The 21202-nt window shown below is 33.5% G+C and overlaps 1 protein-coding gene and 1 non-coding gene across 2 annotated transcripts; both read left to right on the forward strand.

Moving 5' to 3' along the window:
• Positions 1 to 63: 63 nt before the first annotated feature.
• On the forward strand, positions 64 to 19430 carry TMEM167A (transmembrane protein 167A). The gene is made up of 4 exons (XM_016123225.2): positions 64 to 177; positions 8423 to 8532; positions 12388 to 12422; positions 17077 to 19430. The coding sequence occupies exons 1-4, from the start codon at positions 175 to 177 to the stop codon at positions 17145 to 17147; spliced, it is 219 nt and encodes a 72-aa protein (XP_015978711.1). The 5' UTR covers positions 64 to 174; the 3' UTR covers positions 17148 to 19430.
• On the forward strand, positions 9958 to 10095 carry LOC118607205. The gene has a single exon (XR_004952739.1). It is a non-coding gene; the product is annotated as a small nucleolar RNA U109 (small nucleolar RNA).
• Positions 19431 to 21202: the final 1772 nt, after the last annotated feature.

Raw genomic sequence — 21202 nt, forward strand, 5'->3', positions numbered from 1 at the left:
CTTTTCCGGGAGTGAGGAGCCTATCCTAGCATCTGAGTCGCGCGGCTCTGGAGGGGGTTCCCTGGCAGGCCCAACCGGACCGCGGGAGGGAGCGAGAGGGGCAGGCGGGACGTGCACGCCTTTTCCGCCCTGGGCCCGGAAGGGTGATGTGGCTGGGGCTTCGCCGGCCTCACTATGGTAAGAACCGGGGCTGTGGGGTCGCGGTTGAACTTTGTAAAGGGGCTGTGATATCAAACTGGGATTAGGGGGTTGGGCGGCAGCCTTGAGTGCGCGGGCCAAGGAGTCTTGTCACTAACTTGATTCTCTCGGGGTTCGGAGGATTATGCACAGGCCTTGGAGCCATGTGGCCCCTGCACGCTCAACTTGAGAGAGCCAGGGCCGACCGCCCAAGAGAGACCCCGCGGTCGTGGACCCCGTCCTGTCCTGTCCTTGATATGATTTGGCTTATACGATCGGTTACTCTTTGTGGTCCTTTGACCCTTTAAAGCTTTGCAGCTACTCGAGTTTGCACTGGTTATTTTGCGTTTCCTTAACTCCCTTACAGGCCTGACCCAGATGAGTTTCATAGTTGTCAAATAAACCCCAAACTACACACCTTAATTTTCCCTTGTTGCTTTTCAAGCTTCTCTTCTCAACCTTAAACATGGTACTTTACAAACTAGATTTTAATGGTTGAAGTTCTCTGCTGCAGAGGTCGTTTTTCTTCTAGGAGCTTAATGTACTTGAAGTGCTGTCTGGCCTCCTGCCTTCCTCTCCTCCCCACGCTCTATTAAAGTTGTATGTGTTATTTCGTGTAACTGCAGATCATTTTGATAGTTTGGTCCTCTTAGAAAAATTTAAAATAAGTCCCAAAAGTTTGCAAAAGAAATGCTTACATTTTTAAGTTGAAAAAAAGAGGGCAGGAAAGCTAGCACAGTCAGAGAACTGATAGATGTAGAAATAGTAATACTATGATCTCCCAGGCTCTGTCTGAAGTCATTTTTCTTGTGTTATGGTAAATGCTAACAACCTCTAAACGTGGCCCTCCTGGTTAATTTATGAAGGCCACGTGCCAAATGTTGCATTTATAAGCATATTTCTGGGGAAAGGAATTCCCCAGAATTCTTTTCTTTTTATTATAGTATCAGAAGCAGCCATGGTCCCCAAAATGCCTCTCTTTGGTAGAAAATAACTGAGCTTGTGTTCCCAGAAGTTCCTGCAACACAAAACCCTTAGACGTTTACTCGAAAACTCATTAGTTGTTGCTTTATGCCAGCTATGATTATAGCTGGGGCATAAGTCATAGTCGTTTTCCCTGGAGAATTTTAACACCACTTATCAAAAAGATGGCATCTTATGGCACACTATTCCTTTTTTGGCCAAGGATGATCTCCAGCTTCTTTCCCCCACCTTCTCCATGATAGGGTGGATACACTTGTTCTTAAAATGTCATGAGTGAGCTGTTATTTAACATGGAAAAGTGGTTCCTTCTCCATTTTAGAAAATAGACTTACTCTTAATTCTTACATATCTTCCTAGAAGCTTAAATTTAATTTTTTTACTCATAGTACAAGTCAAAGATATATTCTTTTCATAATACTGTTATCTGTCTTATGAACTAACTGAAGCCAAGACACTGTCTTTGAGATGCACAGTATTTAAACTGTCTGGCCATGCTTGTTTTTTCAAAAGTAACAGTAGTAACTCTCATTCATTAGCACTTGCTATGTGCTAGGCTGTGTTTGAAAAATCAGTGTATAAACATTGTCTTTTTTCAAGCCCACAACAATTTCTGTGTAAATGTTTACAAATGGAGGAAGTTAGGAAACAAGGAGACTGACATGCTTGGGGTCACACACATGCTAGTGAAGCCAGGACTCAAACTTAATGTCCAGATGCCAGAAATCTTCATGCTGTTGTTAATAGAAACAACATAACTGGGAATAAAATATGTCTTAGTGATTTGTTGCTCTCAAATACATGCCAGTCAAACATAGATGAATAAACAATTACCAGTTGATTAATTTTTCTCTCCTGCTCTCTTCCCAGGAGCTTAGGATGTCAGCATCTTAAAGTACATTGTAGTTCTAAGAGCTACACAATGAGGTTTCTTTTTGAGTTGGCACCTAAACTTAGTATATTTGTGAGGTAACCCAGTGATAATGACTTTAATTACCATATTTTAATCCATGACAATGGGATGAGAATTAAGCACAAAAGACCACCAGTGTTGCCAGGGAGAACAGAGTTGAGGTGCTTCTACTCTGGACTGTAGCTTTAGTGATAGCCATGAAAGTTACTAATTTTAAGTCAAAAGTATAAGTTGAAAAGGTCTCTCCACCTTTGAAACAAGACCAGTAAGATCAAATGGCTATTTAGTCTAAGCCCTCATTTTACAAGTGAAATTAAACTGATGCATAGAGATGCTGATTTATCCAAGGACAAATTTATACACTTGGATTATTTAAATAAATAACCCAAATGTTTAGCAGCCACTAGTATTAAAATAAGCTGATGTGTTCTTAACATTGAAGCATTAAACAATCCTGATTTCTGGGTTTCAAATTAAGTTAAAATAAGTTGTATATTTGGTATATCAGTGCTACTTTACAGTAAATAACAAAGGTTGAATTTATGTGCTAATAACCCCAAAAGAAAATGTTAAATATTTCTATATGTTAGTGGAAATCTTTTCAATCACCTATAGTCAGTTATTTGAGATAGAGTGTGTGTGTGTGTGTGTGTGTGTATTGTACATTCACATATAGGCTTAACATTTATTCCTTCATTTCCATGTTTTCCATTTTAAGAGATAATAGTGGTACATATGAATTTACAAGTACAAACTAGTTGGAAATGCTGACCTGACCTAGATTTGTAAATGATAAAATGCTGACCCACTTTTCCAGTGCAGTATTAGTTTTATCACAATTAGGTCAGGAATGTCATTTCTAGATTTCCTTCAACCCCCAGAGAGAGATAAATGATTTAGTTTTGTATAAAAGCAGTAGGTATTAAAACAAGTAAAATTATTACTATTTGGAGGTTTAAAAATTTAAGTCTTTGGTATTCAATTCTTGTTGTAAAGTGAATTTCAGTTAAACTGGAAGAATTAATATGTCAATAAAAATATATTTCACACCTCGGAGCCATTCTTTTAAAGCCCCAGCTGCTTATGCAGAAAGAAGGTCCTTAATTAATAAATTGGTTAAACTATTTTAATAATTCTAAAAATAAAGCTACATAGAGCTTACGTGATCAGAACTAACGAAAGTAATATGGGCTTAGTCAGGTCTTTTCTGCAGATATATGGTTAGCAGCCAGTCGTTGAACACTTCCTGGGCAAAGCACTGTTTAGTCTATTAATATGTATATTTTTGCTGCCTTCTGCATTGTTTCTTTATTTGAACCTTTATACTGCTTGGATCTTTTTCCCTTTTTTCCTATCCTAATGCTTTGGATCATTTCTTTTGTTTAGAAGTATTTATTTTTTATTTATTCATCTAAAAACAAAACCAGTTTAACCTTATAGCCAAACTTAGTGAATATAGTTTTAACATTCAAGAATGATTCTGAAAGTAAATTATAGCTGTATCGATAAAATGACAAAAATTGAATCTGAACTAAATATTCCTACCTTTTCAACTGACTTGGGTATATAGAATTTCAAAAAGATATGTCAACATTGCAAGTAATTTCATGTTTGGACACTAAGGTATGCATTGACCAGTGTCTTATTATTAATAAATTATTTTACGTACTGTAGTGGTGCCCAAATGAAAGTCTGAATTAGTTTCACTATTTCAAATAGCCTAACAACTTATGATTTACTTCAGAACAGTTATACAAAGTAGCCTACTCATCAAGTTTATTTCCTTTCAATTTGGATAAATTAGTACAATAACATTATTTGAATCATATCAGAAGCTCTTATTAGCTATGAGTAGTGTGATATGTCTGGGGTCTCCATTGCCATTTTTCAGAAGAGTGAGCACAACTCTGAGAGTAATGAGAGTAATGGTCAAAGGGCAGGACACGGCTGCAGTTTTTCACAATCCCCCAAGGGTTACCTTTCTAATTGTATTCAAGATTGTGCTCCAGAGAGTGCCAAGGAAGCTCTGAGTCTAGGGAATGTTATCGGATACCTCTTTATAAAAAGGACATGTTTGTAGGTGTGGTAGACAGAATGCCCCACCACAGCTCCCCCCCCAAAAAAAAAAAAAAGTTGTGAATATGTTATCTTGTTATCCTACTTGGCAAAGGGGACTTTACAGATTTGATTAATTTTGGAATGGTGTGATTATCTTCAAGTACGAGGAGAGGGGTGATGTAATCACAAGGTTCCTTGTAAGAAGGATGCAGGGGGGTCATAAACAAAAGAAGTGACTGTAGAGATCAGAGTGATGCGGGGTCACTAGCCAAGGAATGCAGGCAGCTTCTAGAAGCTGGAAAAGGCAAGAAGATAGATTCTTCCCTAGATCCTCCAGAAAAAACAAATTGTCCTGTATTTTAAAACTCCTTAGTTCCAATGTGCATTATTTTCAATAGATAGCTATATTAAACTGGATAGCATGCCATTGTATAACCCCGCTGGCATTGTCATAGGGTGTCCTCATGGAAAAGTAGGTAAACCTTAGATTTAAGAATTATTTACGGTTTTAGAATTTTCTTCCGAATTTTCTTCGTCTACTCTGGTGGAGTCAGAAGAACATACATTGTCCCATACGCAAGCACTTTAAGGCTGACTGCTTGATAGAACTTTCTCTGAATTCCAATTAGTGACACAAAGATTTAGATACTGAAAGGAAATTACCTCAGGCTTTCATTTTACCTTGCAGCCTGAGCCTTTAACTTAAACAAGGACATACATTTCTTCCTTCTGGATTTTTCAAATATTGATAAGTAAATATAAATGCAAAGGAGTGTGTGGTTTCTTGTGAATGGTTAACCAAATATTGAGCAGTGTGATCTACATTTTCTTTTTAGTAACATACATTGTTAATTTGGAATCTAAGTATGCTCTTGAATTTGTTAAAATATCTGTGATTTGTGACTGTTTTCAAGTTTATGTTTGTTCACCATTTTTCAGTGACTACTGAGCACTATTTTGTTTGAGACACAAGGGATTGATAGGAACCTCAATAAAATAAAGGTTTCAATTACAATACTATTTGATGGATGTTATCATAGGCAGGTATGTGTATGACAGGCATTTACAAATATCCTGGCAGCTTGGTTTGGAGAGTGGACAGAAGACTTCCCAGAGGAGGTAACCCTTGAGTTGAGACCAGAAGGTTGAGTCAGTTTACCAAGCAGGCAAAACTAGAAAGCGTGTACAAAAACACAGAATATCTTGAAAAAGATTTTATGATTTAAAATATCTGGAAAAAATTAAACATAAATGAATTTTACTTCCCCATCACCTTTTTTTTATCATCTTTCCCTCTATTTTGTGATCAAATATGCTTTTTTTTTTTTAGCTTTCTCCCTTTCCTTTAATAACACTTTCCTATTGAAAATCCCAATTATTTTTCTGTAGAACAGGAACATCTGTTTCCTTTAACCCTGAGACTAAAATTTTCTATCAGCAGACAACAGATGCTAACCATTAAGAGGAATGCTTAGGTAGGCTAAGCAGTGTTAGGCTAATGTCTATAAGTTTGAAACACACTTTTGACCAGTCTGAGTACATCTAAAAGTCCTTACCACCTAAGATTATTTGTCTAAATGTTAGGGTCTATAAGCCCCAGGAACAAAGTTGTATGTATCATATATTGCATACTTGTAAATGATTTTCATTTGTAAATGGTTTCACATACAAATGTGTATATATACATCCTACTTCTTTAATAGTTATGTTTTAAGTGTCTCTTAAAATTTTTATTACGAAAAAATTCAGACAGACAAAAGTAGAAAGAAGAGCACAGTGAAGCCTCCTATACTCAGCATTTCAACATCAGCCCCACACTTTCCACCACATACACACACACAGGACTATTTAGAAATCCGTCTTAGGCACCGTATCATTTAAGCATGTTTCCTTAACCAGACATTCAGGGAAGGAAAAAGTATACACTGAAATCATAAATTTAGATAACTCCATTAGAAAGATGATAAACCTACTTTGCAAACTTATTTTCCAGCCACTTTAGTACATGAATCCTTTGCTTAATACATTAAATGTGCTCATTATTCCCTGAACATGCAAATTCCTGATTCTGTGGGAATGTTTTACATGCTTTTGTCTCTTTTGGAGCCTGTTCTGTATTCTTTATCTAATTGTGCTTTTTCAAGGCTTGATGCATTTCTGCTTTTTCCTTGAAGCTTTTCCTGACTTTTCTTTACGAAAACAGCATTTTTTGTCAGCCTGGCTGTCATAACTTAAATATGCTACAGAGTTGCTATTTAGTTTTTTAAATATATGTCATATTCTAATTCAGTTATAACTGCTGTATACCTCAGTTGCCTCATGTATAAAATAAGGATTTTAATAACATATACGAGGATAAGTAAGATAATCTAAAAGAAGCACTCAGTGAATATGTTGTGATTGTTGTCAGTTGTAAAGTCCTTGTTGGAAAGGAATTGTACTATGCACTTTTTTAATGCTGTGTCTGGCCTCATGCCGCAGAGTAGGTACTAAATACATGTTTAGTTATGCCAGCTAGAAGGAAATCTGTACTTTACATTTCATGAGGTTATTATCAAATACTATTTAATAACATATACATGTTCAAAATACTGTGTTTTCTATCTATAATTGATCATTAATATGAATGATATTCATTCGTTAGTTTATTTCAAGTTATAAGGTGCATATCACTTTCCTTCACAGGTGCAAAATTAAAACTCAATTAAAAACCAAAACATAAACTACCCTTGCTATCGTGAAGAAATGATTTTTATAGAAAAACAACTATTAAAATAAATACAAATGTTTTTTGTTTTGGTTTTTTTCAAACCATAAAAGTAACACTTAGAAAATTTGAGAAATCCAGAGAAGTTGAGAATTAGGTTAAAAACCTTGCAGAGATAATCACTGCATTCTCCCCTCTTTGCAAAAAGATTTATATAACTAAAGATACACTGATTGAGAAATCGTGCCTGCTACTTTTCCACCACTTAGCATTGTATGTAAACATTTTTTGTCTTTAATATTGGTAAATAACATGTACAATGTTTGTAATGTTTTGAATAGTTTATAAATATCAAAAACTTGTAAAAGTTTAAAAAATATATGACAGTTTTTGACAGGGCTTGTTCTTTTTTAGATTCTCCTGGCTATTAATTATTTTCCCATACAAATTTGAAAATCACTTGTCTATTTCAAAAAAAAATAGCGTATTAGTTTCACTTTAAATTTACAGATTAGCTTTATGATGTTGCCTTCTAATATAAGAACTTGCTATACTACTTCATTCTGCTCTTATATTCTTCAGTGTTTAAGGTTTTGTCAGTTTTGTCCTTTGATGCCAGTATTGCACATTTCGTGTTAAGCTTATCCCCAGATAGTTTAACTTTTTATTCTAGTTGCTATTATAAATTTAGTGTGTTTTCCATTATGTCTTTTAACTGGTTGATAATATAATCATGAAGGCTATTGATTTAAATATTTTAATTATGTACCTAGCAACCTTACTTAATTGCCTTATGTTATTGGATGTATGTAATTGTTTTTCACTCAATTTGGGGAGGCTTGTATGTATAGTAGTATTTCTGCACTTTTAAATCTTTATTTTATTTGTTCATCCCTTTATTGGGCTCTTGCAGTATGGCAGGTGCATAGTCAGGTGCTGCATTTTCAGAGTCTGATAAGACAATGTCCATTCTTGAGGGATGAGTGTTATAATATGTTAAAGTTTGCTCTGAGAACAGAGAGGAGAGTTCTATATGAAATAGGAGATGGGAGGCAGATGAGTTCTAGGAGACTTCCTGCAAAATATACTTGAGCTGAATTTTGAGTAGAGTAAGCCCACCTTCATTTTACTTCGACTGGAAACCTATGATTTCCTGTATTTCCTGTGTTAAAATTTTTAATAACTTTTAAAGAATCAGCAGTGAATCTCCCCACTCTCCACCCAGTTTTACAGATGTGAAACAGACCTAAAGAGGCTAATGATTCAACTGAGTTCAAATAGCCAGCTGCTGCAGAGTTAGGAGACTCCATATCCTGCCTCACAGTCTGGGCCCCTATAACATCTATATTAATTACTTAACAATTCAGCTTTAATGAGCTATTTTGGATTCATGACTTTTTTGGTAGTGTTTTCAAGTTGTTGAATTTAAAAATTTTTATTGCATCTTCTCCATTCCTTAGTCCTAAAAATGAAGGAGAGGGTGCATTCTCAGAATAACTAAAGTATGATTCTTAATATAGACTTGTCTGGCATGTTTTAATATGCAATTTTACTTGTGATATTAATTTTTCTTTTTCTCTTTTTAGTCTGCCATTTTCAATTTTCAGAGTCTGTTGACTGTAATCTTGCTGCTTATATGTACCTGTGCTTATATCCGATCCTTGGCACCTAGCGTCTTGGACAGAAATAAAACTGGGTATGTTATTAATGAAGTCTAATCACCCAAATTAGTTCTTATAGCCATTGAATGTTATTACTATAAACTTCTTTAAATAATTTAATTCCTCTATGTAACTTAGTTTTATAATACATTTTACATTATTTTCTCCCTCTGTTTTTAAAAATCCAAAAACTTTGTATTCACAGAATCTTACTAAATAAAGATAGTAAAGCTGGTTATCACACATTTCGAAAGTTTTGAACAGTTTGCAGGCACTGTGTTCACAAAAATAATGATATAGACGCTTCCTTTCCAATCCAAGATTGCTCTAACTATATAAGGTACTGTTTGTATCATTAGGCAAACATCTTTAGAGAAATTTATTTAGCTTACTTAAGACTGTAGTAAAAATTAAGTCTTGTGTATGTCACCCTTTTAATTATGTATTCACACCCTCCAAAAAATTGAGCTTAATATAATAATTAAATTTTAAAATGCCATCTTCATGATGCAAAAATACATATTGAATTCAACCAAAAGAAAGAGTGTATATGTAAAAAAAAAAAAAAAGACCACGTGATAAAAACTAAACTTTCTTCACCTTATATTTATTAATTTCTATGAATAATTGTCATAATCCTTCCTTGATAAGAGCCTGTACCTCACATAATCATCTTAAGAAATAAAAAAGATGAAAAAATAGAATATTTCACATAGGAATAATTATCTCCAGCACCTTTTTTGCTTTTAAAAGGACCTATAAGAGGCTAGGTGGTAGATATTCAACTATCAGAATAATAATTTCTGCTTTCTTCTATCTTTGGAGTCATAATTAGCATTTATTCAAACATCACATTATCTAAATCATTTGGTTGTTGTTACTCTTCCTTTTTATTTCTTAGGGTAGTTTGAACACAAGTAAAGGAATAAATAAAACCTCTAACCAGTTTTGAGTATTGGAAATTGGTAATCATATTCTCATAAACTGATCATTCGTTTTTGTTGGACTGAGAGATATTATTTAACCTACTGAAGTTGAAAACGTGTTATTTGTTTATCAGTTTTATGGCAGTGGCCCACTTGCTTTGTAAAAATTGTGCTCTCGTCGTGCCAGCCTTTTTATCTGAACTCTTATTGCACCTAGTATTCAGCACTCAATTTAATACTTTGTCCATTTGTGAAATTATATAATTTTATTTGCTTTTCAGTTATGCATGAAGCCTTTTTACCCAACCAATTTGATTTCCTTCTTTTCTTTCTCTGCAACCCCAGACTATTAACTTATAGTTAAAGCACATAGTAGAAATCAGTAAACATTCTCATTGATCAGTTGTTTAGAATTCTAATATAATACATAACGTCCATCTAATAAGACACTTACGTTTATTTCATTAAAGAATAATCACATGGCAGTAGAATAGAATATTTATACTTTAGTGATGCCATTATGAAAAAAGTAGATTGCATGTGGAAATAAGTCTGCTCCTCATTTCTCTGGGAGCAGGAATACATCCATAACATGCTACATTAGAAAAAGGAGTTCTCAGGGCTGCCAGCCTTACAGTAGAGGTTGAGTAGTAGTATATTTCTCCTACATAAAAGACTAAAAAGCATAGCATGCCTGTTTTTACATTTTGAATTATATACTGATTCAATCAACTATTTGAAAGCTTTTCATAAAACTTTGTTTCTATTTATATGAATGTTAAGCCCCATTTTATTTTGAGTTCTACATAAGTATTTTCTATAGAAAAAAATGTATAGTCCATTGTTATTTTTTGTTAAAATACATATTTTTATGAGACTCATCATAAACTTTCCCTTTATTATAGTGAGTATTCCTGCTTAGGTGGAGATGTCTAGACCTAATGGATAAAATGAGTTTTTGATGACTTCACTGTTGAAATAATAATAGGGAACCAAAAAGCAGCAGGAAAAGATTGCTACTAAGTCTCCTTTTCCTATTTTCGTAGACCTAATAGCTTTATGGGCAGATATGCTTATTGGCTTATAACCATAGAAACTAAGCAATAAAATTGTATTGGTTTTTTACCAACTAGTAAAGTTAATGTGTTTTAATAGATAGCATTTGGGATATTGCAGAAATATGTCTAGGTAAGGAAATATGTAAAAAAGGTCAAAACGATACTGATAAATCTAAGTGACCAAGTTAGAAAATTTGTTTTATATAAATAGCTTTTAATAGGCTGTGTTGTACCAACTTCCTAATAATACTTGGAATTATTTCTAGAATATCAGACCTAAAAAGACCTTGATTGTGATCCTGTGGTTTCAGACTGTGTTCTTGTGTTCTTTGAGGCTTTAAGCTTCCCATGGAGGAACTTCATCAGGTATCCTGCCTCTGAGCCCCTTAACTAGAGTAGCTTTAAATCAATAGTGCATGTTATAATCAATCGATAGGTTTTTAGAATCAAGCAGCCATGACATTGCAGATCACAAACCAGTTGTCTTCCATTTTTCAGTGAAATGTAAGCCAATTTTAAGTGCTATCTGGAGTTATTGTCATATGTGTCTTCAGCCTGTGTATTACTGAACATAGTAGGTTAGTCAGTATTCTAAAGACTTTGTGTAATAACTCATTTTCTCCTTATAACAACCTATTGTGTGGTTATTAACGAGATAAAGTACCTTGCTCACAGTTAGGCAGCCAATTAAGTAACATTCAACTTAAGTATGGTCTGGCCCTTATTTTATTCTACATTGCTTTTAAGAGATGTATATGATTTTTGTCCTTTTATTCCCATAATATAATTGTTTCACCTGTCGCAATGTCCATCCTAAAAAGTATATTGTATTTTTACCTATTTCATTTAACCTAAAGTAAGAGACTACTTTGAGGTCAGGAGGTTATATTTTAGAGGCGGAACCTATATAGAACTTAATTGAACCCATATTTTCTTTCATTCTTAATCATTCTAATAAAATGATTCATTAGCCAGCCATCTCTACAGGCAAAAAGAGGGTAATATAAATTTCCCTGGAATTTAAGTATTATGATTTTGTTACACCAATCTTAACGTAATGCAATAAGTAACGTTAATTTATCTTGGTTTGTAACCATGTGTAACACCATTTGTTATTCTGTTCTTTCAGACCAACAAAACAGATACCTACAATGTTTTTTTCCTGATATATTTTCATTAAATGACTTTTTTTAAGCTTATACTTTTTATACATGCCAAATAAGTGAAAGATACATATAATATCATTTAATTCATAATATATTCATTCATAGACTGAAATGGACATCTTTATTTTAATTCTTTTTATTTCCAGGTATATGTGTTTTAAATGCCATAGTTAACTCGGATACAGTGTCCCTAAACTAGGATTGTCTAATTATATTGAAAACAGGCACACGTTGAATGACATAGTTATATAAGTGCTGTTTATGGTTACAGATCATTTAAATATAGAACTACTACATCCTATAGGAAGTAGGTTTTTTTAGTATGAGAGTTTTCTTTTTTAAAGTCAAAATTCACTCCAATTGTATTCATTTAACATTTTCTCAAAATTAATTTTCAATTAAATTGGCATGCATATTTCCTGCTTTTGAAAGTAAAGCACTTGAAGTTAACTGAATTAATCCTATAGTAATAAGCCATTGTTCAAATTTTTGCCACATACATTAATTTACCTTGGATTTAACTTATGACACCACATATAGTTCAGTTTATAATAGTTAGTATACATTGATGGTTGATAAGTTATTGTTGTAGCCTGACATCAAACAATTTCATTGTTGAAGCAAAGCATCAGAAGTTAAAATGCTAGTATATAATAAATTCTCTATATGATAACTAAGAGAATGATTTACTTTTCCCAGTAATCAATAGCAGCTACTTTTTTCTTTTTTATTCCATGCAGATTGTTGGGTATATTTTGGAAGTGTGCCAGAATTGGTAAGTGTCTATGTATAATCTTCCTCTACTTCCTCAGCTATAAATTGTTGGCCAGTTTACTTATGTCTTAGTCACACAAATCAAATGTCAGTTTTAAAAGTTCAGACTTCCTAGTTTTCTTCAATTTTGCAAGTTTGTAGAGTTGTGCCAAACTCTTTCCTTATGCGATTTAAAACTAGATTTGGCAGATACCACATAATACTTCATTAGTTAGGAGATAAAAATACATGAAAAGTCTTTCTTGAAATTCAGATAGAAAATATTGTGGATTCCTGACTTTCAAAGAGATTTCAGACAGATGTGTATAGTTTTATACACAGATGCTTATAGTAGAGAGCCTGCTGTTCTGTATAATGTGTGCCATTTTGATAACCGAGGATGAATTTCCCATCAACAAAAGGCTTGCTGAGCAACTCTCTAACCATAATCATTTTATTGCAAATGTTAAGTCATGGAATGTTGTTATTTGTTGCTTTTAGAAAACATTAATTTTTTCACATTAAATACATATGGTCATAGCTGTATTTTGTTCCGATTGATTAAAATTAATGTAAATGTGCTCATCTTTTAACTTTATAAAATTAGTAGCAGCTTAAGTGTATTTATGCTTAAATAATATATTCTTGTCCCATCCCCCTACGTATAGAACATTTAGCACAGTGCCCAGCAGCACATAGTAGACTCTCAGCTGATTGGTAATTAATGAATCAAAATGAATTTTATTGCTGTAATTCACCAGTACTCTTAAATAATAGATTGTACCCTTTTAAACATAACTCGTTCCAATAAAACCACTGCAGAGCATTTGTATTTATACCACTCAGACCGAAAAGTGAATATTCCTTGTCCTCTTTGGAATTATTTAAATGACCACCTCAAAAAAGTGATTTTAGTACTCTTCTTCTAACATTGAATTTATGCATAACTACTTTTTTTCATAAAGCTGTTAGGCTTTCATAATGAGGAAGATTTCTTCTATGTTTGACATTTGGTCTAGCCACTCTGACAATAGCCTGAATTCCCCCAAACTAACTACTTTAAATAGGATGGAGAATTTAAGAGTCATCTCTCTCAAGTAAGCTATATTCCCTATAGAGTATTATGTTTTATTTTGGTTTGTACTTCTCATAGATGTAGAATGTTTAGAAGGTGTTCCATCACAGAAAATAAAATATATTAAAGATTTAAAAATACAAACTAAATTATTGTAATATTTAGAATTTTTTCTGAAGAAGACTTGAGAATTGATGTTATTTATCTGAGGTTAAATACAAGCATACATAATCTCAGCTAAGGATTAAAAATGTTTCGAATTCTTTAAAGCATCTTCTAAGATTCATAGGTTGTTAACATTGAAATAATTTTGAGAGAGCAACTTTTCTTAAGCTTTTAATGGTAAGCACAACCCAGTTACCATGGAAGTTGTAAGCATAATACTAAATTATCTAGAAGTCCTTTTTAAGTCTAAGATTATAAGATTATAAGATTCCCTGACCTCTTACTTTTCTTGTAGAAAATGGTAGTATAAGCACAAAGAGCTTCATGGAAAAGTACCTCTTTTCAAGGCCTCATTCTAATATATTGACTGTTGAAACAGACATCTTTTAGAGAATTCTTTTAACATGTTAAACTGTCCTTCCTCAGTGTTCTTTTCCAGATTTTATTATCTCTTATAGTGAAATACAATGTGTATGTGTAAGTGTAAGAAGTATCATTGACCTTAGATTGGTAAAGCACAGATGGAGCCTAGATAATTAGTTGTCATTCAGGGGACATTTGGCAATGTCTGGAAATGTTTTTGGTTGTCACAACTAGAGTAGGGTATATATATTGGGTATAGGTCAGGGATGTTTCTAAAACATCCTTCGATGCACAGGACAGCCCCTTACAACAGAATTAGCCCAAATGTCAGTAGTGCCGAGGTTTAGAATACCATCCTAGATGTACAGAGCTGTGTGGTGCAGATTTATCTGGTATTCAGTCAAACTCAACAGCTGCAAACCCTGAACTAACAGAAGATATCTTAAACACTTCAAAACTAACCAAGGAGAGAGAGATAAAGAGACAAAATAGAACGCCCAATGGCTAATGCTGATATCTAATGGTAAACGTAAATATATATAAACCAAACTGCTTGTTCCAGAGCCAAGTCACTTAGGAAAAAAAATAGTATTGTCTGGGAGCAGAGTAATAAGAATATCTCCAGTAAACACAGAGAGAGAACATAATAGAAGAACAAAACAGTTTGAGGTGAACAGGGAGAATATCACTATATTAGAATAATTCTAAAGAATCTTTGGTAAAAATATAAGAAGCCTGGACTTAGGAAGCTAAGGTTTCATCTCAATATTATCAATAAGTTGCTAATGCATAAATAAAACATTAAAGTATTTGAAATCTATTTTATGTTATAAGAGAAGCATGTACAGCTTCATTTAGTAGCCAACCCAGGTGACCCTTTTTGTTCACAATTGTTACTTGAAAGTATAGCTAAAAGTTTTAAGATATCTAGTTTGTAGTTTTCTTAATGCTTTCCTATTGTCACATGTGTTTTTATGTTTTATTATAAACTGTGCCTTTTTTTTTTTTGCTTGCTCATTATTATTTCCATTTTCCTCTTGACTATGTGAATGCCATAGGTTAAATGATTGAGTTAAAGTATTCATTCTTGCAAATTATATGAAAACATTAGCTTTTCATTTTGGCAAAGTGGCTTAGAAAATGTTGATGCTGATACACTGCTTTCTCCTATCTTTACACAGAATATACCCTCAAAGGATGCAATTTTAATGGGAAAAGGCCCAGCCAAATCATCTTATGTTACACATCACATTACAGCAACTGTTTCACATTCACTTATACAGACCTAAGACCAGACAAGAAGTAACATTCTTACCCAAGTTTAACCAAGGATGTTTAACTCTACCACATGGCAATCTCTTTTAAGAAAATTAAAAACAGGAAAATGAAACCCATATGTAAATTATAGCATTCTGAGCTGAAAGATGAGGAAGAGAACTTCCTCAAAAATTAATTTTGAACAGATGGAAAATTTAGGACAATATTAATTTTATTTTTAGGTGTTTAATAAAACTTTTGAACAGTGAGAGTATCTCCTCCTAATAAGAGTGATAGGTTTGCTTATGAAATCTGCCTGAAATTTGTGTTGGAATGAATTTTTTAAATTCTGTTTAGGGGTTTTTTTTAACCCCTAAGGGAATTAGCATTGCTTAAAAATGATAATTAACCCAAGGTAATTTTTAGTTTTAAAAGATTTTTTTTTCTAGTTGAGAAAGTGGTATTGTGAAAACACTATTCTCTTTCTAGATTTTACTTTAGCCGAAAGGCAGTCCATTAAATGTCTGTGATAGAAAAACACTTTCATAAAAACACCAAATGTTTATTTTATTTGTGTGTGTGTAATATCTTTTATGAGTATTGTCATTGAACAGACACAAAGGTACATATTTACAAAATGACTGTGTGAGCTCAAGTGAAGATTTTAGTTAATAAAAGTGATCAAGATTGATGTTTTCCAGAGGTAGTTAACTGAACTTGCTAAGTGAAATGAGGAACTTACTTACTGGAAAAGAGTGCATTTTAAACATCATAGAAAAACACAAGTGAGGGGAGTATTAACCATCTCTACTAGAGGGTACTAGGTACATACCCAGGATTATTTCTAGAAGTAACACATCACTCTTCCTTTCCTTTGTACCCTCAAGGCAGCACATAATGATTGGTGCTTTATGGAATCGTACAGCCTTGCAATTACGGAAGAAACAGGAAAGAACCAGATGAATTTCAGTTAACTAACAATCACAAGATCTCTATCTGTTGCAAGACCTTTTCACAAGCCAACTCCAGGTCTATTTCATGCAAAAAAAAAAAAAGTCTCCAAATATAAACACTCTAAACACATGGTGAAAATCGACTCATGCAGAAGTGGTTGTTTTTTAAGTTCTACATATCTAACCCACAATAATTGTACTATAAAAGATTTGATACGAAATCTATCTCAGAAATAGGTTTTTCTAAAGTGTTTTGTATTAAACATTTTATATACATTCTTAAAATGCAGTTTTATTGATCACTCTCTGTTTATTTTCATCCACAAATGCGTATTTTTCCCCCTTTAAAAATTGCTACCAATGAGGAAAAAAATTGTCATGAATTGCTACCAATGAGGAAAAAAATATGACTAAAAACTGTATGTCGAATTTCTTTTTATGGGTGGAAGTTTCCTTTTTACAAGAAAAAAATAATATTTGTTTGGTCTTAATTGAATTTGAAATTGTTTCTCTTGGATCTCTAGCCTACATTCTGTGCTATATTTTTAATATTTGAGTTTACACTGGGGCAAAAGAATGGCACATTGAGGGTTTTCTCAACAAATGAAAAGGAGGTAGTCTTAGAAATAAATCATTATAGTTTAGTGCATTCTGTATTGTATTTGCTTTTATGTTGCACCTAGTTCTTGTTTTGCCACTCCATTCCCTACATGTATGGACCTCATAATAAGAACCTCATCTTGATTCTTTTTTTTTTTTATCTTTATTCTTATGTATCCTTCTCCCATAGTAAGTAATAACCATATCATATCTATATTAGCTACTCAGTTAATCAACATGAATTTCTCCCTTGTTTTCAACAGGTGAACGGAAGAGTCCTTATGTTGCAGTATGCTGTATAGTGATGGCCTTCAGCATTCTCTTCATACAGTAGCTTGGAAAAATGCCCAAATCGAATTGCCACCAAATTTCAATATGAAAAGGGACTTACCTGCAGAAAAATAATGGAAAGAATGGTTAACTCTTTTATCTCTGAACATTGAATGAGATAAATTTCCAGCTGCTGTTCTCTATTTTTGTTATTGGACCAATGTTCTATATAAATAATTAAGATGTAACCATTTAATACTCAAAGAGTTTGTAACAATCTCAGTACTGTTACTACAATATTACATTCTACAAATGTTATTCTGTTGTGTCAGATACCAGTTTTTAGTGACCTTATCTCTAAGGCACCTAATAGGAAACAAAATTGGTAAATTATTCAAGTTCCTTTCACTGTGATTTGGAAATGATATATCTTTATAGAATGAAACCTTATATTGGACTTGCTTTTTATTGAAAAAAAAGGTTCAATTTGTGTTGCTAAGGATTGCATTTGTATTTAATAATGCTTGCCTTTCCTCTGGCCACACCATTTTGAGCATTAACCAGAGTACCTCTACTCCAAGCGAACTCTTTAGTTTATTACAGGTTTTTAAACTATTTAAAACAAGCCTGTGTGTTTCTTAAGGAGGAATATAAATGAGATATGACTTTAGAGTAGTATTGGGGAAAATGTTAATATTTAATGTAGAGTTTAAAATAGGTAACTGGTGTAGTAACCTCTGCAAACCTCTCTGCTTAAATGTGGATAAATATCTTCAGCACAAATTTGACCAGCTGTTCTCTAAATAAAACTACATTCATAAAATGAAAATAGCAAAATAGAACAATTACAGAATGATAATCATATGTGTTTTTCATTTTTTTTTAATGTCAGGTCTTCATTTATTTTAATTACCCCAAATGCAAACTGTGTTTTTGTCGTTTTTTAATACAGCACTTTAAATCTAGTTTATGTTTTGTCTGTGAACTTGAACTGGAATCTCTTGTGTAACTTAATAGGTGATGATAAACAGTTTTCAAGTCTGCTTATATGTATACCATGGTGTAAGTGTCTTTGAGCTTTGATAATAAAGCAGGACAACCTTCAGTAATTTTCATCAAGGAAAGAGAAACACTGAGAATATGACTTACAGGTTTTGCAGTAGAGCAGTTATAAGTTTATGGTTAACATCTCTTAAGGTTCAACCAAAATTGTTAAAATTTCATAGCTAAGCAGAATTTAAATATCTTAACTAAAAATTGTCCATTATTGGTAATATTAATTAGATATTAAGAAAAGGATTATTTTAAAATAAGCCTGCTAGCAGCTCTTTCTGCAGAAGCTATTGAACTCAAAGCTGTTTAAAGACTAAACTACTTAGAAAGAATTCTAGGAAACATCTATTAGACAGTCAATTCTAAGATTTCTTTAGTTTGGCATTTCTGAGGATGTAGGTAGAAGAAAGGAAGAAATAATTTCTTTTGAAAATTTGTGGTAGTATATAAAAATTTGTACAGTGTGTAGATTCTGAACAGAGTGGGAGGCAGCTTATTTCTGACCTTAGCCATTCTGACCTTTTGATACACAAGCTTTTTGGGAGGCAGGGGAAAGACACAGAATTCTATGAAGAAAAGCAATTAGCATTTTCTTTTATGGGTTTTTTGTTGTTTTTGTTTTTGTTTTTTTTACCACAGAATCCTTTTATATAACCCAAAGGGCAGTGGAGGTAGTTTTAAGCCCACGGAATATTTGCATATTCCTTTTGTGCTGGTGTGTGGTAGGGTGCAGAAGAGGATTAAGGATCACTTTAAGAATCACATGGACTTCCTCTGTCACGTAGTCTTATTGCAGAGCTGGATGGGATGGTCAGCACTGAAGTCCACAGCTTGCCTGGGTCAAATACTCTCCCTAACCTTCCTGGCTCTGGAATTTTGATTCCATCTCTCCTGGAATTTGGTTGTGTGATATTTATCTCCTGATTGGCCTCGGCTGTACCCATGGCAGGAGCATGTCTTCTTTCTAGCAGTCTTAAAGGATGGTCATGCAAAAGGCCACATAGTCTCTTGAATTCCCTCTGTGACTTAAAAAAGTTTAGATTCAAGTCCAGTGTTTTCTTAATGCCTGTGCTCCTGTGCCAGGCACTATCCTGAATGTTCTTACACATTCAAATTCAAAATAGCCCTTTTGTGCTAGAGACAATAGTAATCTGTAATTTGTAATAGACTCCTTCATCTTAGTGATACGCACACTAGTCTAGTTTTATATTAGGTCAAAATAGAGGTTTGAATGAAGTGACTTCTCCAAGTTTACATAGTCAAAAATGAATAAATCTCTGTTTTGTGAAAAAGACCTATGACTTGTAAATAGAATATGTTTTACTATTCTTTCAAGAAACCTTTATGGAGTGCATATGATTTATTCTCATTGAAGATACACATTTTCTTCCCTCTAGCAGTCATAATGTGGTAGATGAGAGATGAAGTTATACAAAGGGCAATGTGACAGCATTTATTATTGAGGTAATGCCAGTATTCTAGAAGAAAATTAAAGGACGATAACTCAGTCAAGGATACAAAAGTCCTTCCAAAGAAGCAAGGCTTAAACTGAATTTAAGAGCAATGTGCAAAAGCACCAGTGGTATATTATGGACTATAAGTACCTAAAGCTTGTCGTGCCACTTGGGGAGTATGAAGACATAAACCTAGGAAGATGGACAAAGGTTATCTCCTAGAGGGCCTGCATTCTTATCTATTACCTACCTCAGAACTGAAAGTGAATATGTGTTCCTGCCTGCCTGACCTCAATAAAAAAAATCATCTGTTGGTTTACATATTAACAAGGTTGAATATATATATATATATATATATATATATATATATCTCCCAACTTGAATTTGGACCAGGAATACAATAGAATATTCTCCAGAGACTGTCCTACGTAGTATATAAAGACAAGGTAGCTAAGTCAAGTAATTTTAGGAACTTTTTTAGTAACGTGTACTCCATCAATGCCAAAAGCAGCCATGATTGTTAAAGTGCACATCAGCACAAGGAGCAGATGTGGCGCATTGTCTGCATTTCCTGGGTGTACAGAAAAGATTTCCAGTACGCAAGGACTTATGCTCTTAACCAAAGTCTTTGAAAAGTTACTGGATCATAGGGAGCAAAAAACACAAATAGAAGATTCGTAGGGACTGCTCTTCCCTTTCTTTGGTATCCAGTTACAATACTTGTTCAGAATATAAGTAGCCAAGTCCTCGAGTAACGTTTCATTATAATGTTGATGAACTTAACTCATTTATTTCAATTAACCTATGGTAAAATTGGTTTCACTGTACTTAAAAGTCACAGAACAATATTAAATGAGGACTTAAAATATATAATAGCATTGTGAAAATTGCGAATACCGCACAGCCTTGTTATTCTCAATCAGCAAGTTAACACTAGCCTCCAAAAATAGCTTTATAATTATGTCATTTATATACTACCTTCCATGGTGTCTTTTACTTTGCCCTAAATTAATCCCAAAATAATCTGAAATACCACCCCAATAGAAGAAAAAAAGAGGGTGTATATTTCCCGTGATTTTTTTTTGCCTGTGGTTTTAAGAGTACAAAGAATCATCCTACTCTGGTTAGTCCACATGTCCATAGTGTGTAATAAAAATAAAATGAATTCTCAAGAGCCTCCTAGCTTTTATTGTCATATGAGTGAAAAAAATTGAAGTTAAAAAAATTGAAATGGCCATCTTTTGAGTAAGCTGGAAAGAAATGTTTCTTTTTACCTACATAATTAGTGGCTGGTCAAGATTAGTTTGGGGGAGTTTATATAGACTGTTGGTTGTTTTGCAATTTAAAGCTGTTAAGTCTGTTTGCTATTTCTATGAGCCTTAAAGAGCCTAAGTGACTTGCTTCCAATAGAAAGTCATGAACTCCCCCAGAAATGGTTAAAATCTGATTCCGAATCAAAGTGGCAGTTATTAATTGTTGACAATTATTTTTAACCTTGTTCTCAACTGAAAGCTTTCAGATGCCCAAACGTTCTGGCAAGTTGCTGTCATTTTCTGTCCAAAATCTGTCGGGGAGCAGTGTCCATCAGAGTCATAGTATTTGGCCTATTTAT

Source organism: Rousettus aegyptiacus, unplaced genomic scaffold (genome assembly GCF_014176215.1).
Source record: "Rousettus aegyptiacus isolate mRouAeg1 unplaced genomic scaffold, mRouAeg1.p scaffold_m13_p_8, whole genome shotgun sequence".
NCBI lineage: Eukaryota > Metazoa > Chordata > Mammalia > Chiroptera > Pteropodidae > Rousettus > Rousettus aegyptiacus.